Raw genomic sequence first — 14,014 nt, 5'->3', positions numbered from 1 at the left:
GGTTTCCTCGCGTCACTTTTTTTCAGCCGTTGAAGTATCTAATAACTAAGGTCAATTAGAACCAAATGAAGGAAAGTATGACTGGTTATTAGTTTCAGAAATGTCCCTCTCGCTACTAATTGTAGATTAAAAAGGCAATTAGCAGTTTTGCGATAAACTACGCATCTGCTCACAAGAAGAGTTAAGCCTTTGAATGGGGTCGCCAGTAGTTACTAATAATATTCGGGCCTTAAATTTTCAGGCTAACTACTTGCTTAAATTGTGGAATTGGGTTAGGTTTATCCGCGGATACTGGTTACAAACAGTCAGCATTTTTATGATGTATTTGTTTTGTACGTTTTGCATAATTACATTCCATCGTGGAAAAATGGTATGTGAAACGTGGATAGTGGTGACAAAACATTGTCACTCATTTCCAAAAAACGCCAAATTTTCTCTTTTTGAACATGGGCCACGTAATGTAATGATCACCATGAAACAATTTTACTAAGACACCAGGAAAACGATCCTTCGAATTTTCTTCCCATCTTCATTTGTGCTTTTTCTTGAAATTTTTTAAACAAATTGTTTTCTGGAATTTTTTCGCCGTCATGATCCTGTCCGAAATTGGGGTCCTTGCATTTAGTCTTAGGTATGGCTTCTAAAAGCATTCAGCCTTGTTTAGGTGGATTCGAGTGCAATCGAAGACAGTTCTGATGCAAATGGCACTTCGCGCCGTATTTTGAAGCAGAACTGCGGTGACGTCAATGCAACAGTGGAGCCATGTTAGCAAACATCTTTTAATACAAAATTACTCAGTGATTTTCTCAATTAGATAACTTGCTCCACGTTTCCCTAAATGAATCAAAAAGATATTACTGCTCATTTTTTAGAAATATGAAAAAAGTAAAATTGCAGCTCTAGAGGCTAAATCTCAACAGGCCAAGATTAACGCTTTTTATAGTGAAAAGTGATAATTTCTCAGCTTTTCGGCCATTATTTTTTTAAATGATGTTTTCGAGGACAAAAGTTTTTACTCGCTTTGATTTTCTACAATTTTATTTCCCATTTCCAGGTGAGTCCATCTTCAACATGTTGGGCTGGTCAGATGGTGCAAGTGGGGCTGCAGTGCTGACTCTCTCACTGCTATCTCTCTGTATATGTCTGGTGCTGCTGGTGAAAGTGTTGCGCAAACTGTTCTCAGAATACATTGCAGATATTATAAAGAAAACTGTCAACTCTCAGCTCCCTTACCCATTTGGGTTCCTCACAGGTAAAGCTTGTCATCTTTTTCATGCATATTATGTTGTTTTTACTACTAATAAAATTCAACAAGTCAACTGGTCGCCATATGCTTTGTGAAAATTCTTCTGCATCCGATGTTATAAAACACAAGAAAAGAGACAATGTTCAACATTGCGAAGCACAGCTGGTACCGAATTGCAAAGGGAACATTTGTAGCCAATATTTTCCCAGCTTATCTTATCGCGTAAAAGAAAACACCAATGACAAATTTTGATTACATACAATTTTGGACAACTCTAATCGAGAATCTGCTGGGAATAATTGTTGGTGGCTTTTTTTGCTCTCGTTGAAATCACAACTTCCGAACTGTTGTCTTATCAGTACAGAAAAAAAATGGATGCCTTACGCATTCTTTACTTAATACATGTAAGTTGTCTAAACCATCTAACGCAATTTTATTTAGCTATCGACCAAATTTACGTAAAAATTGAATTTTTCGAATAATATTTCCAAAAATATGGTTCTCCAACTCGCTTTCTTATTTAGTTTTAAGTAAAAAATTTTTTTACTGGCCTCAAAATACTTCGTCTGATATTCGGTAGCGACTCAGCTCAGTAAAATATATGTTCCCGGACTTTATTGTTATAGTATATCAGCACTGATCCATTCAATTTGAATAGTAATTCGTTAAAGAGTACTGAAACATTAGGGTTATTAAGATCGTAAGTCCTCGCATTACAAATTCATACTTTTGTTTTTTCATGAATTAAAACTGAACATACATTTCCCGGTTTTTGTTCTGTTTATAAGAAAGTTACAGAGATAATCTAAAATTTGGGGAAAAAACTAAAGTTTTGAGATTATAAACCAGTCAGAAATCATCAGAAATCAGCAACTTTTTTGAATTTCTATTGGATTGTATTCTGATTTTGAATAACTCAAAAACTGTGAAGATATATGATAAACAGTCAACACAGAAATATTATATATATATATATATATATATATATATCAACTGTTTAAATTTTATTAATGTCTTGCTTTCAAAACTGCATGATAGAAGCTTTAATTCACTATTATGCCTTCTTTAAAAAAGCAGATTTTTGTCTGTTCAGGCTGAGTGAAGCGTAAAAACATGATGAGGATTTAGGTTGATCATAGAATTGAAGCAAGGAGGCTCAGTAATGTTCGTTCGCGCATAATGTTCCGACTCCGCTCTTCCAAATTTCGGCTTAATTGTCTACATACGAGGATGGGACTCAAAAAATTCAATTATCAAGTAGTTTGCGAAAATAACTAGTGCATGATTGAAAAATTGAGTTGAACTCAAATCACACAGTGGGCTATCAGAATGCCGCTTTAGAAGGCCGAGCAGATGTGCCATTGTTAAGAATAAGAGACAAGACGAATAACAAAATCAAATAACAACAACAAACATTAATAACATCCAAAAATTGATTTCTTTTTGTAGAATAATAGCAAAGTCAAAATAGCGGCAGATAAAACCTAAACTAATGAAAATAACTAGTTTTTTTTTCTTCACTAGTAAAGAATAGGAGCCAGTCTTTAATGAGACCCATTAAAAAGTAGACAAAAAACAACAAAAGCGGCCAAAATAATAATTACGCTCATTTTTTGAAAGAAATTGGTTCCAAAGTAATTAAAACACTAAGATATGAACTGAAGTCATTAAATACGTTTGTATTACGATCTTTTATGACTCTAGAAATTAGGACAATGGGATCTGTCATTATTAAGATGTTCTTCATGCGACTACAAAAAACAACAAGTACAGAAAAAAAACAGAAACTCTAATCAATTTCGCAAGAAAACAGTATCTATGCCGTTAAGTTCTTAATTTTTTCCCAATGAATATGAAATGTTTGGTTTCGCTTTTTTGGACGCCAAAAAAGTGATAAGTGACTACTCAATAGTGAGACTAGAAAACAAGTGCACAGAAAAAGGGCAAAGTACAAAGAAAAAGGGCAGGTACACAGACATAACAAAAAAAATCGATTTTTAAAAAAAATAAAAATGAGTGTCGAAGCCATTAAAACCCTATTTTTTTCACCTAAATCATTGAACATGTTAAATTTTGACTTTATGCAGGTAATGCGATATGTGATCTGTTATGGACGAGACTAAGTAACAAAAAGAAAAAATAGACAAAAAAGAGCAAATGCAGATATAGAAGTTAAATTTTTCATAAAAAATTAATTTTAAAGTCATATAATCAGTCAGCAAAAAATTGAAATTGTTAGAGAGGTTGAATTAGCCCACCAAGAGAAATTTTTGAGACCTGTTTTTATCAGAGAATGTCATCAGAGAAAAACATTTTAAAAATCGAAAAACCGGTTTTAAAGCCGTTATAGCAATAATCAATTTGCTCAAAAGTTAATTAAGCTCAACTGCAATTTTTTCTGACAGCAATAATGTGATATAAGACCTGTAGTTAACGGAATAGGTAATTAAAGAAAATGGACAAAAAAGACAGAAGAACCAAACTTAAGAAATATTTAATTTTTATGAAAAGAATTTTTTTCCAAGTGATAAAGAGCATCAGCTATCGCTCCTTAAACAGGTTGTTTTGTTCTTCCAACAGAAATTGTTGAGACCTGTCATTGATCAAACAATGTTATACGTCTGATAGAAGAAACTCAAACACAGTTAAAAGTTTTTCAAAGTAATTTTTTTTTAAAGAAAACGATGTCGAAGTTGTTAAAACCAAAAAATCAGTGAAAAATGGCCTAATTAAAATGCGCGTTTCTTCCCCGCCAAAACGTGATACCTGAGACTAATGAGACTAGATAACAAATAGGCAAAAATTGTAGAAGAAAAAAAATCGTTTACTTTTTTTGAAAATGTTATATTTGAGGTCATGAAAACCATCAGCCTACAATTAAAATCATAAAATAGGCTCATCTGTTCCTTCTGCAAAAAAAATCCAAACCCTTGAGACCTCCGTTTAATCAGAAATACTCTTAGGGCTACAAGAAGAAAGTCAATTAATGACGAAACTGAAATCATTTCCTTAAAAATTCTTTAGAAGACGGTGTCGAAGCCGTTAAAACCATAATCTATTCGTTAAAAAACATAAACTCAATGGTGCCTATAATAATTAACACAATTATCTGATAAATTCTCTATCAAAAGTTTGGTAATGAGACAAAAACCAGAAAAAAAACCTAAAAATTGGGCAAATGTCCTAAAATTTTTTTTTGTGAAAGGTTAAAGCAACCAAATAGATTAGGATTCAATTAAGTTGCATTCTGTTTTTGCTGAAATTAGACTGCAAATTAACCAAAAAACAAGTGAAAAATAGTGACAAAGCTGTATAGTCCATTGTTCGTTTTGAAAACAAATGAGTTTAAAAGTCAAAATCATAAAAAGCTTTCGACTACGTTTTTTAAAACATTAAATGGCAATTGTTCAAAAGTCCATTGGACTGGTCAATAGTGAGCTTTGATATGGGTTGATCTGTTCTATAAAGAACATAAAAAACGATAATTTTTTAGAAAAAAAAGAGAGCCATTGACTACAATCCAGATTGGTTTTGGATTTTAGAATTTCACGATCAGACAAAAACTAGCCTTGCTATTACTCTTTGCACATTCAGAACAGTTATGGCTCTCAATTTAACGGATATAGAGAATTTCGCTAAAATGTTCATATATCAAAGAAAATTGATGCTGTTTGTATAAACATCGAAATTTATTAGCTGAAAAACCCGAAAAACTTGCAACCCAGAAAAACTTCAAAGAGAGCAGAGAGGTAAATTAGCCTTCTCCTGAGTTGAAGTAATTTGTGTCAACAATTTTTAGGTGTTTGCTTCCGGCATTTTTAAGCAAAGTTGTATGAAGAAGCATATTTCTTTTAATTTTCGATGAAAAAAGGATGATTTTTTAAAGAAGTAGCAAATATTCGAGTCAACAATTAGACGAAAATTTCATGGACACTGTTTTATCCTTAGAAAACAAACCAGCAACACTTTTGAAAATAATTTTACACTATGTTATCAAAACTGACAGAAGTATAGGAAAAAGTATCGGAAAATGTGAAAAGAAAACATCGGAAATCATTCTATTATTCACAAAATTTTAAACCTCCTAAACTCCTGAAAAAAAAAACAAAACAAAGAATCTTTTTAATTACATATTATACGCTCGAAAGGTTTTCTAATGATAAGGATGAATATATCGATCGATCAAAATTGGCTGAACAAAAAACCCCATTTGAGTATATAGTGTTCCTCCCTCCCCCCACTAATGTGGGTCGGAACAGTTACTGATTATAGATGTGATCAGGATGCCCATCATAGATTGATTTTTGCTCTGAATTTACAATTTTTACGGTACAAAGTGACATGATCAGAGTATGATCATAGTAGAAACACGGAATGGAAATTCTATGATTCGCCGCTGATTTACTACGCTACTCCGTTCCGGTTTATAGCTGGGGAAAAATTAGCTGAGTTCTAGCCATGCCGCAGTTATGTTTTGTGCTTGTTTCGGACGCTCATTTTTTAGCATTGAGAACCTCGAAATAGCAATTTTGTCGATCTTTTCAGGGCCCACCTTGACTGCAATTATGCGTGTGACGTTATTTGATAATTTTTTTTTAATTGGCTGTCAGTTTTTTGTTAAGTTGCGGGAATAATTCTGAAATCAGAAATGATGTAGGTACTACTAATATTAAAAATATCGGCAGGACGGTAAGTCGTTACAGGGTCTGTAATTCGGTTGTATATAATGAAAACATATTCTAAGCAAGTGGAGTGGACTCAAATCGCAAGGACGAAGTCTTAGAATCCAATTAATAAAAATGACTTGAAATATCATTGTCTTGATGTCAAATTAAACTGAGAGTCCTAAAAGTTTCTACATTTTTCTACGAAGATATTTTTGATTGTCACCTGTATTTAAATAAGGAGGCTCGGTAATGTGCGTCCGAACATAATGTTTCGACCCCGCTGATCAACATTCTTGACTTAGTTGGCTACCAAATGAGGAAGAGATAGAAAACGTTCCGAACATACATATCGTTCAACAAACCACTAATGGAACAAATAATGCCATGTTAGAGGGCCGATGGAACTTTTTAAAAGGACCATTGGAAAAACAATCATAAAAATCAAATAACGAACAATAATTTCGGCAAAAACTTGATGTCTATATTTAAAAACACAAGGATAGCACAATCAGACTCGCATCAGATAAAATCAAGAAAACAAATTGACCTATACCTCATTAGAAACATATGGAACCTGACCTCAATGCGACTGGGTAACAGGTCGACAAACAAAGAGCAAAACGTTTCTGTTTTAGAAAAGCAAAAATGAAAATGTTTTGTCCATTTTTGAAAACAATTAATTTCACAGTGATTGAATCCTTTAAATATTAACTGAAATCTCTAAAATGATCATTTTATCTCCATAGGAAGCAATTGAGAATAATTGAGACCTGTTGTCTTTATCCAACGTACCTCATACGACTACAAACAGACGGACAAAAACCGGCAAAATTAAAAATTTAAAAAAAAACTTGCACGAAAATGATAGTAAAGCTGTTAAAACCATTAGTTTGTTTCTAAGAAAAAGACCTATTGAATTGCGCAATTTTTAAAAATTCAATGGGAACTACCATTAAAGTAATTTAAAAAGAAAAAAAATCTAAAAACTCTACAAATATATAAAGAACACAAAAAATTATGAAAATTCATAGAAACAAAGCTCAGAAACAATTGCTTGAACCTTAAACCGTCAGAAAAGAAAAAGTATAGATCAATGGAGACGGGTTTTGACCTGTCTTTAAAGAGACTGATCCGCAAATCGACTGAAAAACTATTTTATAAACCTATTTAAAAATCCAAATATTTTTATTAGTCACAGCAGACGTAATACTTCAACCAAAAGAGATGGATTAATTTTCAAGACATTAGAAAACCAATTGCACCTGTTACTAAGGAGTCTACGTCGCAAGTCTACAAAATAAAAACAAATACAGGCAGAAGCCAAAACTTCACAATAAATTTTACGGTGTTTTTTGTGAAGAAGCCAAAACTTCACTATAAATTTTACAGCGTTGAAGGCATTATTATTTTAAGATGGTATCTGATAGAAACTGTAATTTTTGTTTACTTTCTCATCTGAACATCAATGGGTCTTTCGTAGATGCGGATTACGTAGAAATGACAAGAACAAAAAAAAACAAAAAATTGAAGTATCGAAACCAAGAAACCAGTAGTTGAAAAAAGCCGTTGCAGACATTAACTAAACATTAGCTGGCACGAAATGTGTTTTGGCCTGTCTTTGGTGAGGATACGGCAGATTTTGAGATAATTACGGTAAAATAGTGGCAAAGTTCAAAAATTCATCGACTTTTTCTTAAAACAAATGTATTCAAAGTCATAAGAGACATTAGATAACAACTGAAGCGTTTTTTAGGTTGTCTTTTACCCCCTAAAGAGGCCAATTGGAGCTTTTATTGGGGAGACTAAGTCACTGGAATACAAAAATTGCATCAAATGAAAGCAAAATTTAAGAAGTCCAGAATATTTTACGGAAATATTTGGTCAAAAATGCAAAACCGTGAGTTTAACTCTAAAACCTTAATATATGATGCTTGGGCCTTAATTTTTGTAAACTGTATCTGTCAATAACTGAGTCCTGATTTGAGTTTCTGCTCTTTAATTAAGATTAAAAATTACAAATTCGGTAATATTTTTTAAACGAGGCCGCGTCCCCAAATAATCGAGAAAGTTTTTTAATGTAGGGATCCATAGCCAGATCACGATCAGCCCTGATATTCCTGCGCGTCTCAAAAGCGGAGAACTTTTTAGACGCAGCTTGGAGAACTTTCAATTTCTCTAATGTTACGCATAATGCCAGCCCTATTTGTTTTTTATAGTCTGCTCTTTGTTAGCAGAAGAGAATTGCTGGCATAGTTGTATTTCTTAAAAACATTTCTACTAGATTCAAAACTTGTTCTCAAAAAAACAAAAAACAGCTATTCAAAATATGATTGATTGCAGGGGTGTTTAATGCGACACCAGTACGACATTGTTTCTAGTTTTAGAGTCGTCAATGCCGTTGACAGCGATCTGCTATCAGAAATATTTAAATATGCAACACTCAATCCCTCAATCCGTCATTATGTAAAATTGGAAATCCTATCTTTAGTTGCTTTTTTAAATTTGATATTTTTCAACACAGTGTAATCCACGTCTTTTCTGTTTACCAAGTTTACGAAATTTACGTGGCAGCTTCATTTAACGCTGGCTCTAAGTTACTCGTGGATGGGTATTCAAGATGCCTGGCATTTCGTTTTCTTGTTTGAAGGAATGATGAGAAAAATTCAAGTAACAAATTTGGTGTGAAAAAGTATAGAAAGCACTCTAACTGCTTTGAGGGGTGGGGTTTTGGGAAAGACCCATTGCGCGGCATTATTGATTATTGGCCGCTACTCTTCAGGGTATGTCGGGGCGTTGATTGGGGCCCTACTTACAGTTATAATTCAGAGCAGCTCCATTTTCACATCAACATTGACTCCTCTGGTCGGAATTGGGGTTCTGGAATTGGAAACAATATTCCCAATGACTCTGGGATCCAATTTGGGAACGACTGGAACTGGGATCTTGGCAGCTTTTGCTAGTGATAACTTACAAGTCTCTCTGCAGATTGCCTTGTGTCATTTGCTGTTCAACTTGACTGGATTCATCATTTGGTATCCAATACCACATATGAGGAAGGTACTAATTTTAGACAACATGGTTCTTTAAAGTGTGTTTCGGTCGGCCTAGAAAGTAAACCCCACAGGGAAATAAACCCCCACGGAAAAAAAACACTACCGAAATAAACCCCCATGGATATAGACCTCCATTGAAATAATTTGAATTTGAATTTGAAATAAACCCCCATCGAAATAAACCCCAACGGAAAAAAAAGCTCCAACGGAAATGAACTCCCCCTGAAATAAACCCCCACGGAAAAAAAAGCTCCAACGGAAATGAACTCCCCCTGAAATAAACCCCCACGGAAAAAAAAGCTCCAACGGAAATGAACTCCCCCTGAAATAAACCCCCACGGAATTAAACCCCCTCCCCCCACAGAAATAAACCACCGAAATAAACCCTCACGGAAATAAACCACCACCGAAACAAACTCCTACGGAAATAAACCCCCACTAAATTAAACCCCCATGGAAATACCCCCCCCCCCCCCCCCCTCGGAAATAAACCACCGAAATAAACCACCACCGAAATAAACTCCTACGGAAATAAACCACCGAAATAAACCACCACCGAAATAAACTCCTACGGAAATAAACCACCGAAATAAACCACCACCGAAATAAACTCCTACGGAAATAAACCCCCCCCCCCCCCAAGGAAATAAACCGCTGCTCAAATAACCCTCCAAGGAAATGTTTTTCTTACCTGATCTGTCGTTTTCAAAATACTTGACTTTTTTAGGACTTGTATTACTGAAAAAAACTGAGATATGCTGGTTATCTAAAGATCTTCGAAGAGCTACCTGATAAACTACCGAATCTCGAATAAGTCATTGTTGATTGCCGTTATATCCCGGTCTTAATGTTTACTGTGAAATTTCATCATTTTACAGTTGACAGCGTTTGCTGAGATATCAGCAGGATAAGAAATTTTGGCTTACCAAATTCTGAATAATAGATCTCCATTTTTTTCAAAACTGATCGCCTAAGGGAGGGGCGAATCATTTTTGCGTCTTGTTGCGACTAATTTCAAATAGTCACACAAGACACATGATGGGCTCCTAGGTTTCGGAAAAGTTACACCCACAGAAATGAACCCTTTCCTAACTGATAATAAGGTACGCAATTAGCGCATTGAACCCTCCCTGCCTCGCGGGCCATAGCCACACCCTAGAGTCCTGTGGAACTCGATATCAAACAATCATAATCGACCAAATCATCACGACCGAAGTTCAATGTTATTAGCGGGGTTTATTCCATTTTCTCTGGGGGGGGGGGGGGTGGGTTATTTCCTATTAGAAGCATACTGGGGGTTATTTTCCGTGGGTTTTATTTCCTAGATCCGATTTGACTTCCTGTGTTTATATAAAAAGCTGTTCAAATGGTGTTTCAGCTTCCTCTATGGCTAGCAAGACAACTCGGCCGAATAACAGCCGACTACAGGTGGTTTGCTTTAGTGTATATCGTTGGTATGTTCTTAGTAGCACCTCTAATTACATTCCTTCTATCCTGGGCGGGAACCGTCACTCTTTACTGCGTGGGTGCGCCAATAATTGCCTTAACTGCCTGCGTCATCGTTATCAGCCTTCTACAGCACTCGGAGAAATATAGCCGTTATTTGCCCAATATTTTGAAAACATGGGAATTTTTACCAATTTGGGCTCGGTCGCTTCAGCCGTACGATGAACTATTCAAGTCATTACGTTGTTGTTGCATGTGTAAAGACGAAGAAGAGGCGATTCACGAAGACAAATCAGTCGTAGAAACTGAGCTGTCATATTTCTGATTAATTGATCTAATTTAGGTAAATTTCAACTACTAATTATTTGTGAGCTTGCTCAACCCTAATTTAATTTTATTGCTGCAAGCCTTTTAGGCGAGGAAGCCATATTGCGGTGATCTTGGTGTTTTTACAACTCGATGAAAGTTTGTTGGTTTTTCGAATAGTTATGAAAGCAACAGAATCCTTAAGAGTTTTATTTGACACATCATCAGTTGGTTTAGATTTTATGATTTCCCTTGTCGACATTTTGAATTTTATTTTGTATGAAAATGAGTCGTGGTAATACGAGCTTGCAACCAATGTTAAGGCGCATCTCATCGGAAACCTCTCGATGCAAAACAAAATTATTTTTTGCTTGAATTCTGAGGTTTGAAACTCACTGTTTCTTAAATTGAAGTCTTCAAATCAAATCAGGCAATAACTTCTAAAAACTAGGCATGTAAACTGGTAATACCTGAAAAAATTTATTAGTCGGTAGCGAAATGCACCGAAGTTATTTCACTTTAAAAAAACATTAAAACTTGAAGCCTTGTGAAAAAATATGTGGAAAAAGGTAGTCATTTTCTGAAATCTAAATGTCCGAAAAAAGCATAGATCTGAGCATCAGAAAATTCGGGTCTTTCCCATTATAGCCCTTCCATGAAAATATAGCCCTCCCCATTATGGTATATTTACCATGATGGGGGGGGGGGCTATAGGTTATCTGACCACTATGCTGGGGGGGGGGGGCTATAATGGGAAAGACCCGAAAATTCTATGTGATGCCGAGACAGATCGAGGCTTTTGAAACAAGTCGTTTAAAGTCCGCCAAAACTGTGAATCACAAAAGTGATTGTAAAAAAGCCTCAACGACGTTATATATTGAGTCAATGAAGGTAAAAAGAAGTTTCGAGAAGTCAGCCAATGTCACAAACAGAGAAATTAGTATTATCGCAAAAAAGTTCGGAAAATTTTTACTTAAAGTTTTAATGACAAAGTTTTTCTAATGGAAACTGTTTTTATGTGGTCTTTTTTAGACTTGAAAACAGTTCATTTCACACAGCGTAATGAAGTAAAGCCTTCAAATTTAGATATTTTGTTGATTTTAGCCAGTATAGATTCTGTTTTACAGAAAAATTGTTGTTTCAAATTCATCCAAAGTTGTTGCTTCAGTTCATCCAATGGGAGTTTTGTTATTTATATATTATCTGGAATTAAACTTCTATTGTGCAAAAAGAGCAGGACAAAATTAACCAATAAAAGTATAATCCCCGTCAGCAAACTTTTTCGAGATCTCGCAAATTCAGCAAGCTTTTAAAATGTTTGTTTCACTGCAAATTCACATGCGAAAAAGCAAACAGTTTACACTGCTTCGTACAAAAGACGAAAAATATGACGATGAACAGAGAACGCAACCAAATTCTGCTAAACTTCTGCAAGAATCTCCCCGTGGAAAAACTGCTTGAGGTGACTCATTTTCCACGAGAAAACATAATGACATTACAGAAATGACAATATAAAAAATGTTCCAATTACAAAAATGCTACACTTAGGGAACTTACATTAACATAACAAAAGGAAACATTTTCTTAACGAATTGTTAGAGAGATTTCTCTGAATGGCCTAGCCTGAATTATGTATAAGCACCCCGGATCTGAGTGTCATAGTAATTCAGTACTGAATCATGAAAATTTAATTATGATTTTTTTCCATGACCAGAATTCTGATGATGGCACTTATTAGCCATTTTAAGATAAAATTCAGAGTCCAATTCTGAACTTAGCCTGAACATAATGAACTTCTATTCTGCATTTACCATGGGCATTGTGAATTTTTGTCTGTTTTTGAGCTGAACAGAATGGAAAAAACTGCTACTATCTGAGACTTGGGGAAAAACTTGTTGGGCAATTTTAAAAATGATTTCGCCAATATAATGGATAGATAACTAAACTTGAACAATCTAACATAATGAGAAATATTTAAAATTATTCTTATATGTTTAACTAATCTATTCCATCCAATTTCCACTCTACACTGAATTACAGATTCCCTCACTCCTTCTCTGCACTGCTGAATTTGAGTTTCCTTCACTCCTTCTCTACACTGCTGAATTTGAGTTTCCTTCACTCCTTCTCTACACTGCTGAAATTGAGTTTCCTTCACTCCTTCTCTACACTGCTGAATTTGAGTTTCCTTCACTCCTTCTCTACACTGCTGAATTTGAGTTTCCTTCACTCCTTCTCTACACTGCTGAATTTGAGTTTACTTCACTCCTTCTCTACACTGCTGAATTTGAGTTTCCTTCACTCCTTCTCTGCACTGCTGAATTTGAGTTTCCTTCACTCCTTCTCTACACTGCTGAAATTGAGTTTCCTTCACTCCTTCTCTGCACTGCTGAATTTGAGTTTCCTTCACTCCTTCTCTGCACTGCTGAATTTGAGTTTCCTTCACTCCTTCTCTGCACTGCTGAAATTGAGTTTCCTTCACTCCTTCTCTACACTGCTGAATTTGAGTTTCCTTCACGCCTTCTCTGCACTGCTGAATTTGAGTTTCCTTCACTCCTTCTCTACACTGCTGAAATTGAGTTTCCTTCACTCCTTCTCTGCACTGCTGAATTTGAGTTTCCTTCACTCCTTCTCTACACTGCTGAAATTGAGTTTCCTTCACTCCTTCTCTGCACTGCTGAATTTGAGTTTCCTTCACTCCTTCTCTACACTGCTGAATTTGAGTTTCCTTCACTCCTTCTCTGCACTGCTGAATTTGAGTTTCCTTCACTCCTTCTCTACACTGCTGAATTTGAGTTTCCTTCACTCCTTCTCTGCACTGCTGAATTTGAGTTTCCTTCACTCCTTCTCTGCACTGCTGAATTTGAGTTTCCTTCACTCCTTCTCTACACTGCTGAAATTGAGTTTCCTTCACTCCTTCTCTGCACTGCTGAATTTGAGTTTCCTTCACTCCTTCTCTACACTGCTGAAATTGAGTTTCCTTCACTCCTTCTCTACACTGCTGAATTTGAGTTTCCTTCACTCCTTCTCTACACTGCTGAATTTGAGTTTCCTTCACTCCTTCTCTACACTGCTGAATTTGAGTCTCCTTCACTCCTTCTCTACACTGCTGAATTTGAGTTTCCTTCACTCCTTCTCTACACTGCTGAATTTGAGTTTCCTTCACTCCTTCTCTGCACTGCTGAATTTGAGTTTCCTTCACTCCTTCTCTACACTGCTGAATTTGAGTTTCCTTCACTCCTTCTCTGCACTGCTGAATTTGAGTTTCCTTCACTCCTTCTCTGCACTGCTGAATT

General features: G+C 35.4%; 1 protein-coding gene across 1 annotated transcript in view; it reads left to right on the top strand.

The window, feature by feature from the left end:
• The window catches only part of LOC142336697 (uncharacterized), a 66,539-nt gene extending 55,721 nt beyond the window's left edge, over nt 1-10,818 (top strand). Inside the window, exons 18-21 of the mRNA XM_075385610.1 lie at nt 665-764; nt 1,055-1,252; nt 8,693-8,970; nt 10,345-10,818. Of these exons, the coding sequence (XP_075241725.1) occupies nt 665-764; nt 1,055-1,252; nt 8,693-8,970; nt 10,345-10,737 (969 nt within the window). The 3' untranslated portion in view covers nt 10,738-10,818. The remainder of the gene's footprint in view (nt 1-664; nt 765-1,054; nt 1,253-8,692; nt 8,971-10,344) is intronic.
• The last annotated feature ends 3,196 nt before the right edge of the window (nt 10,819-14,014 follow it).

Source organism: Convolutriloba macropyga, chromosome 3, assembly GCF_964194025.1.
Source record: "Convolutriloba macropyga chromosome 3, txConMacr16.3, whole genome shotgun sequence".
Classification (NCBI taxonomy): domain Eukaryota; kingdom Metazoa; phylum Xenacoelomorpha; order Acoela; family Convolutidae; genus Convolutriloba; species Convolutriloba macropyga.
The sequence above is the reverse complement of the archived record's forward strand: the minus strand, read 5'-3'. Positions and strand labels throughout refer to the sequence as shown.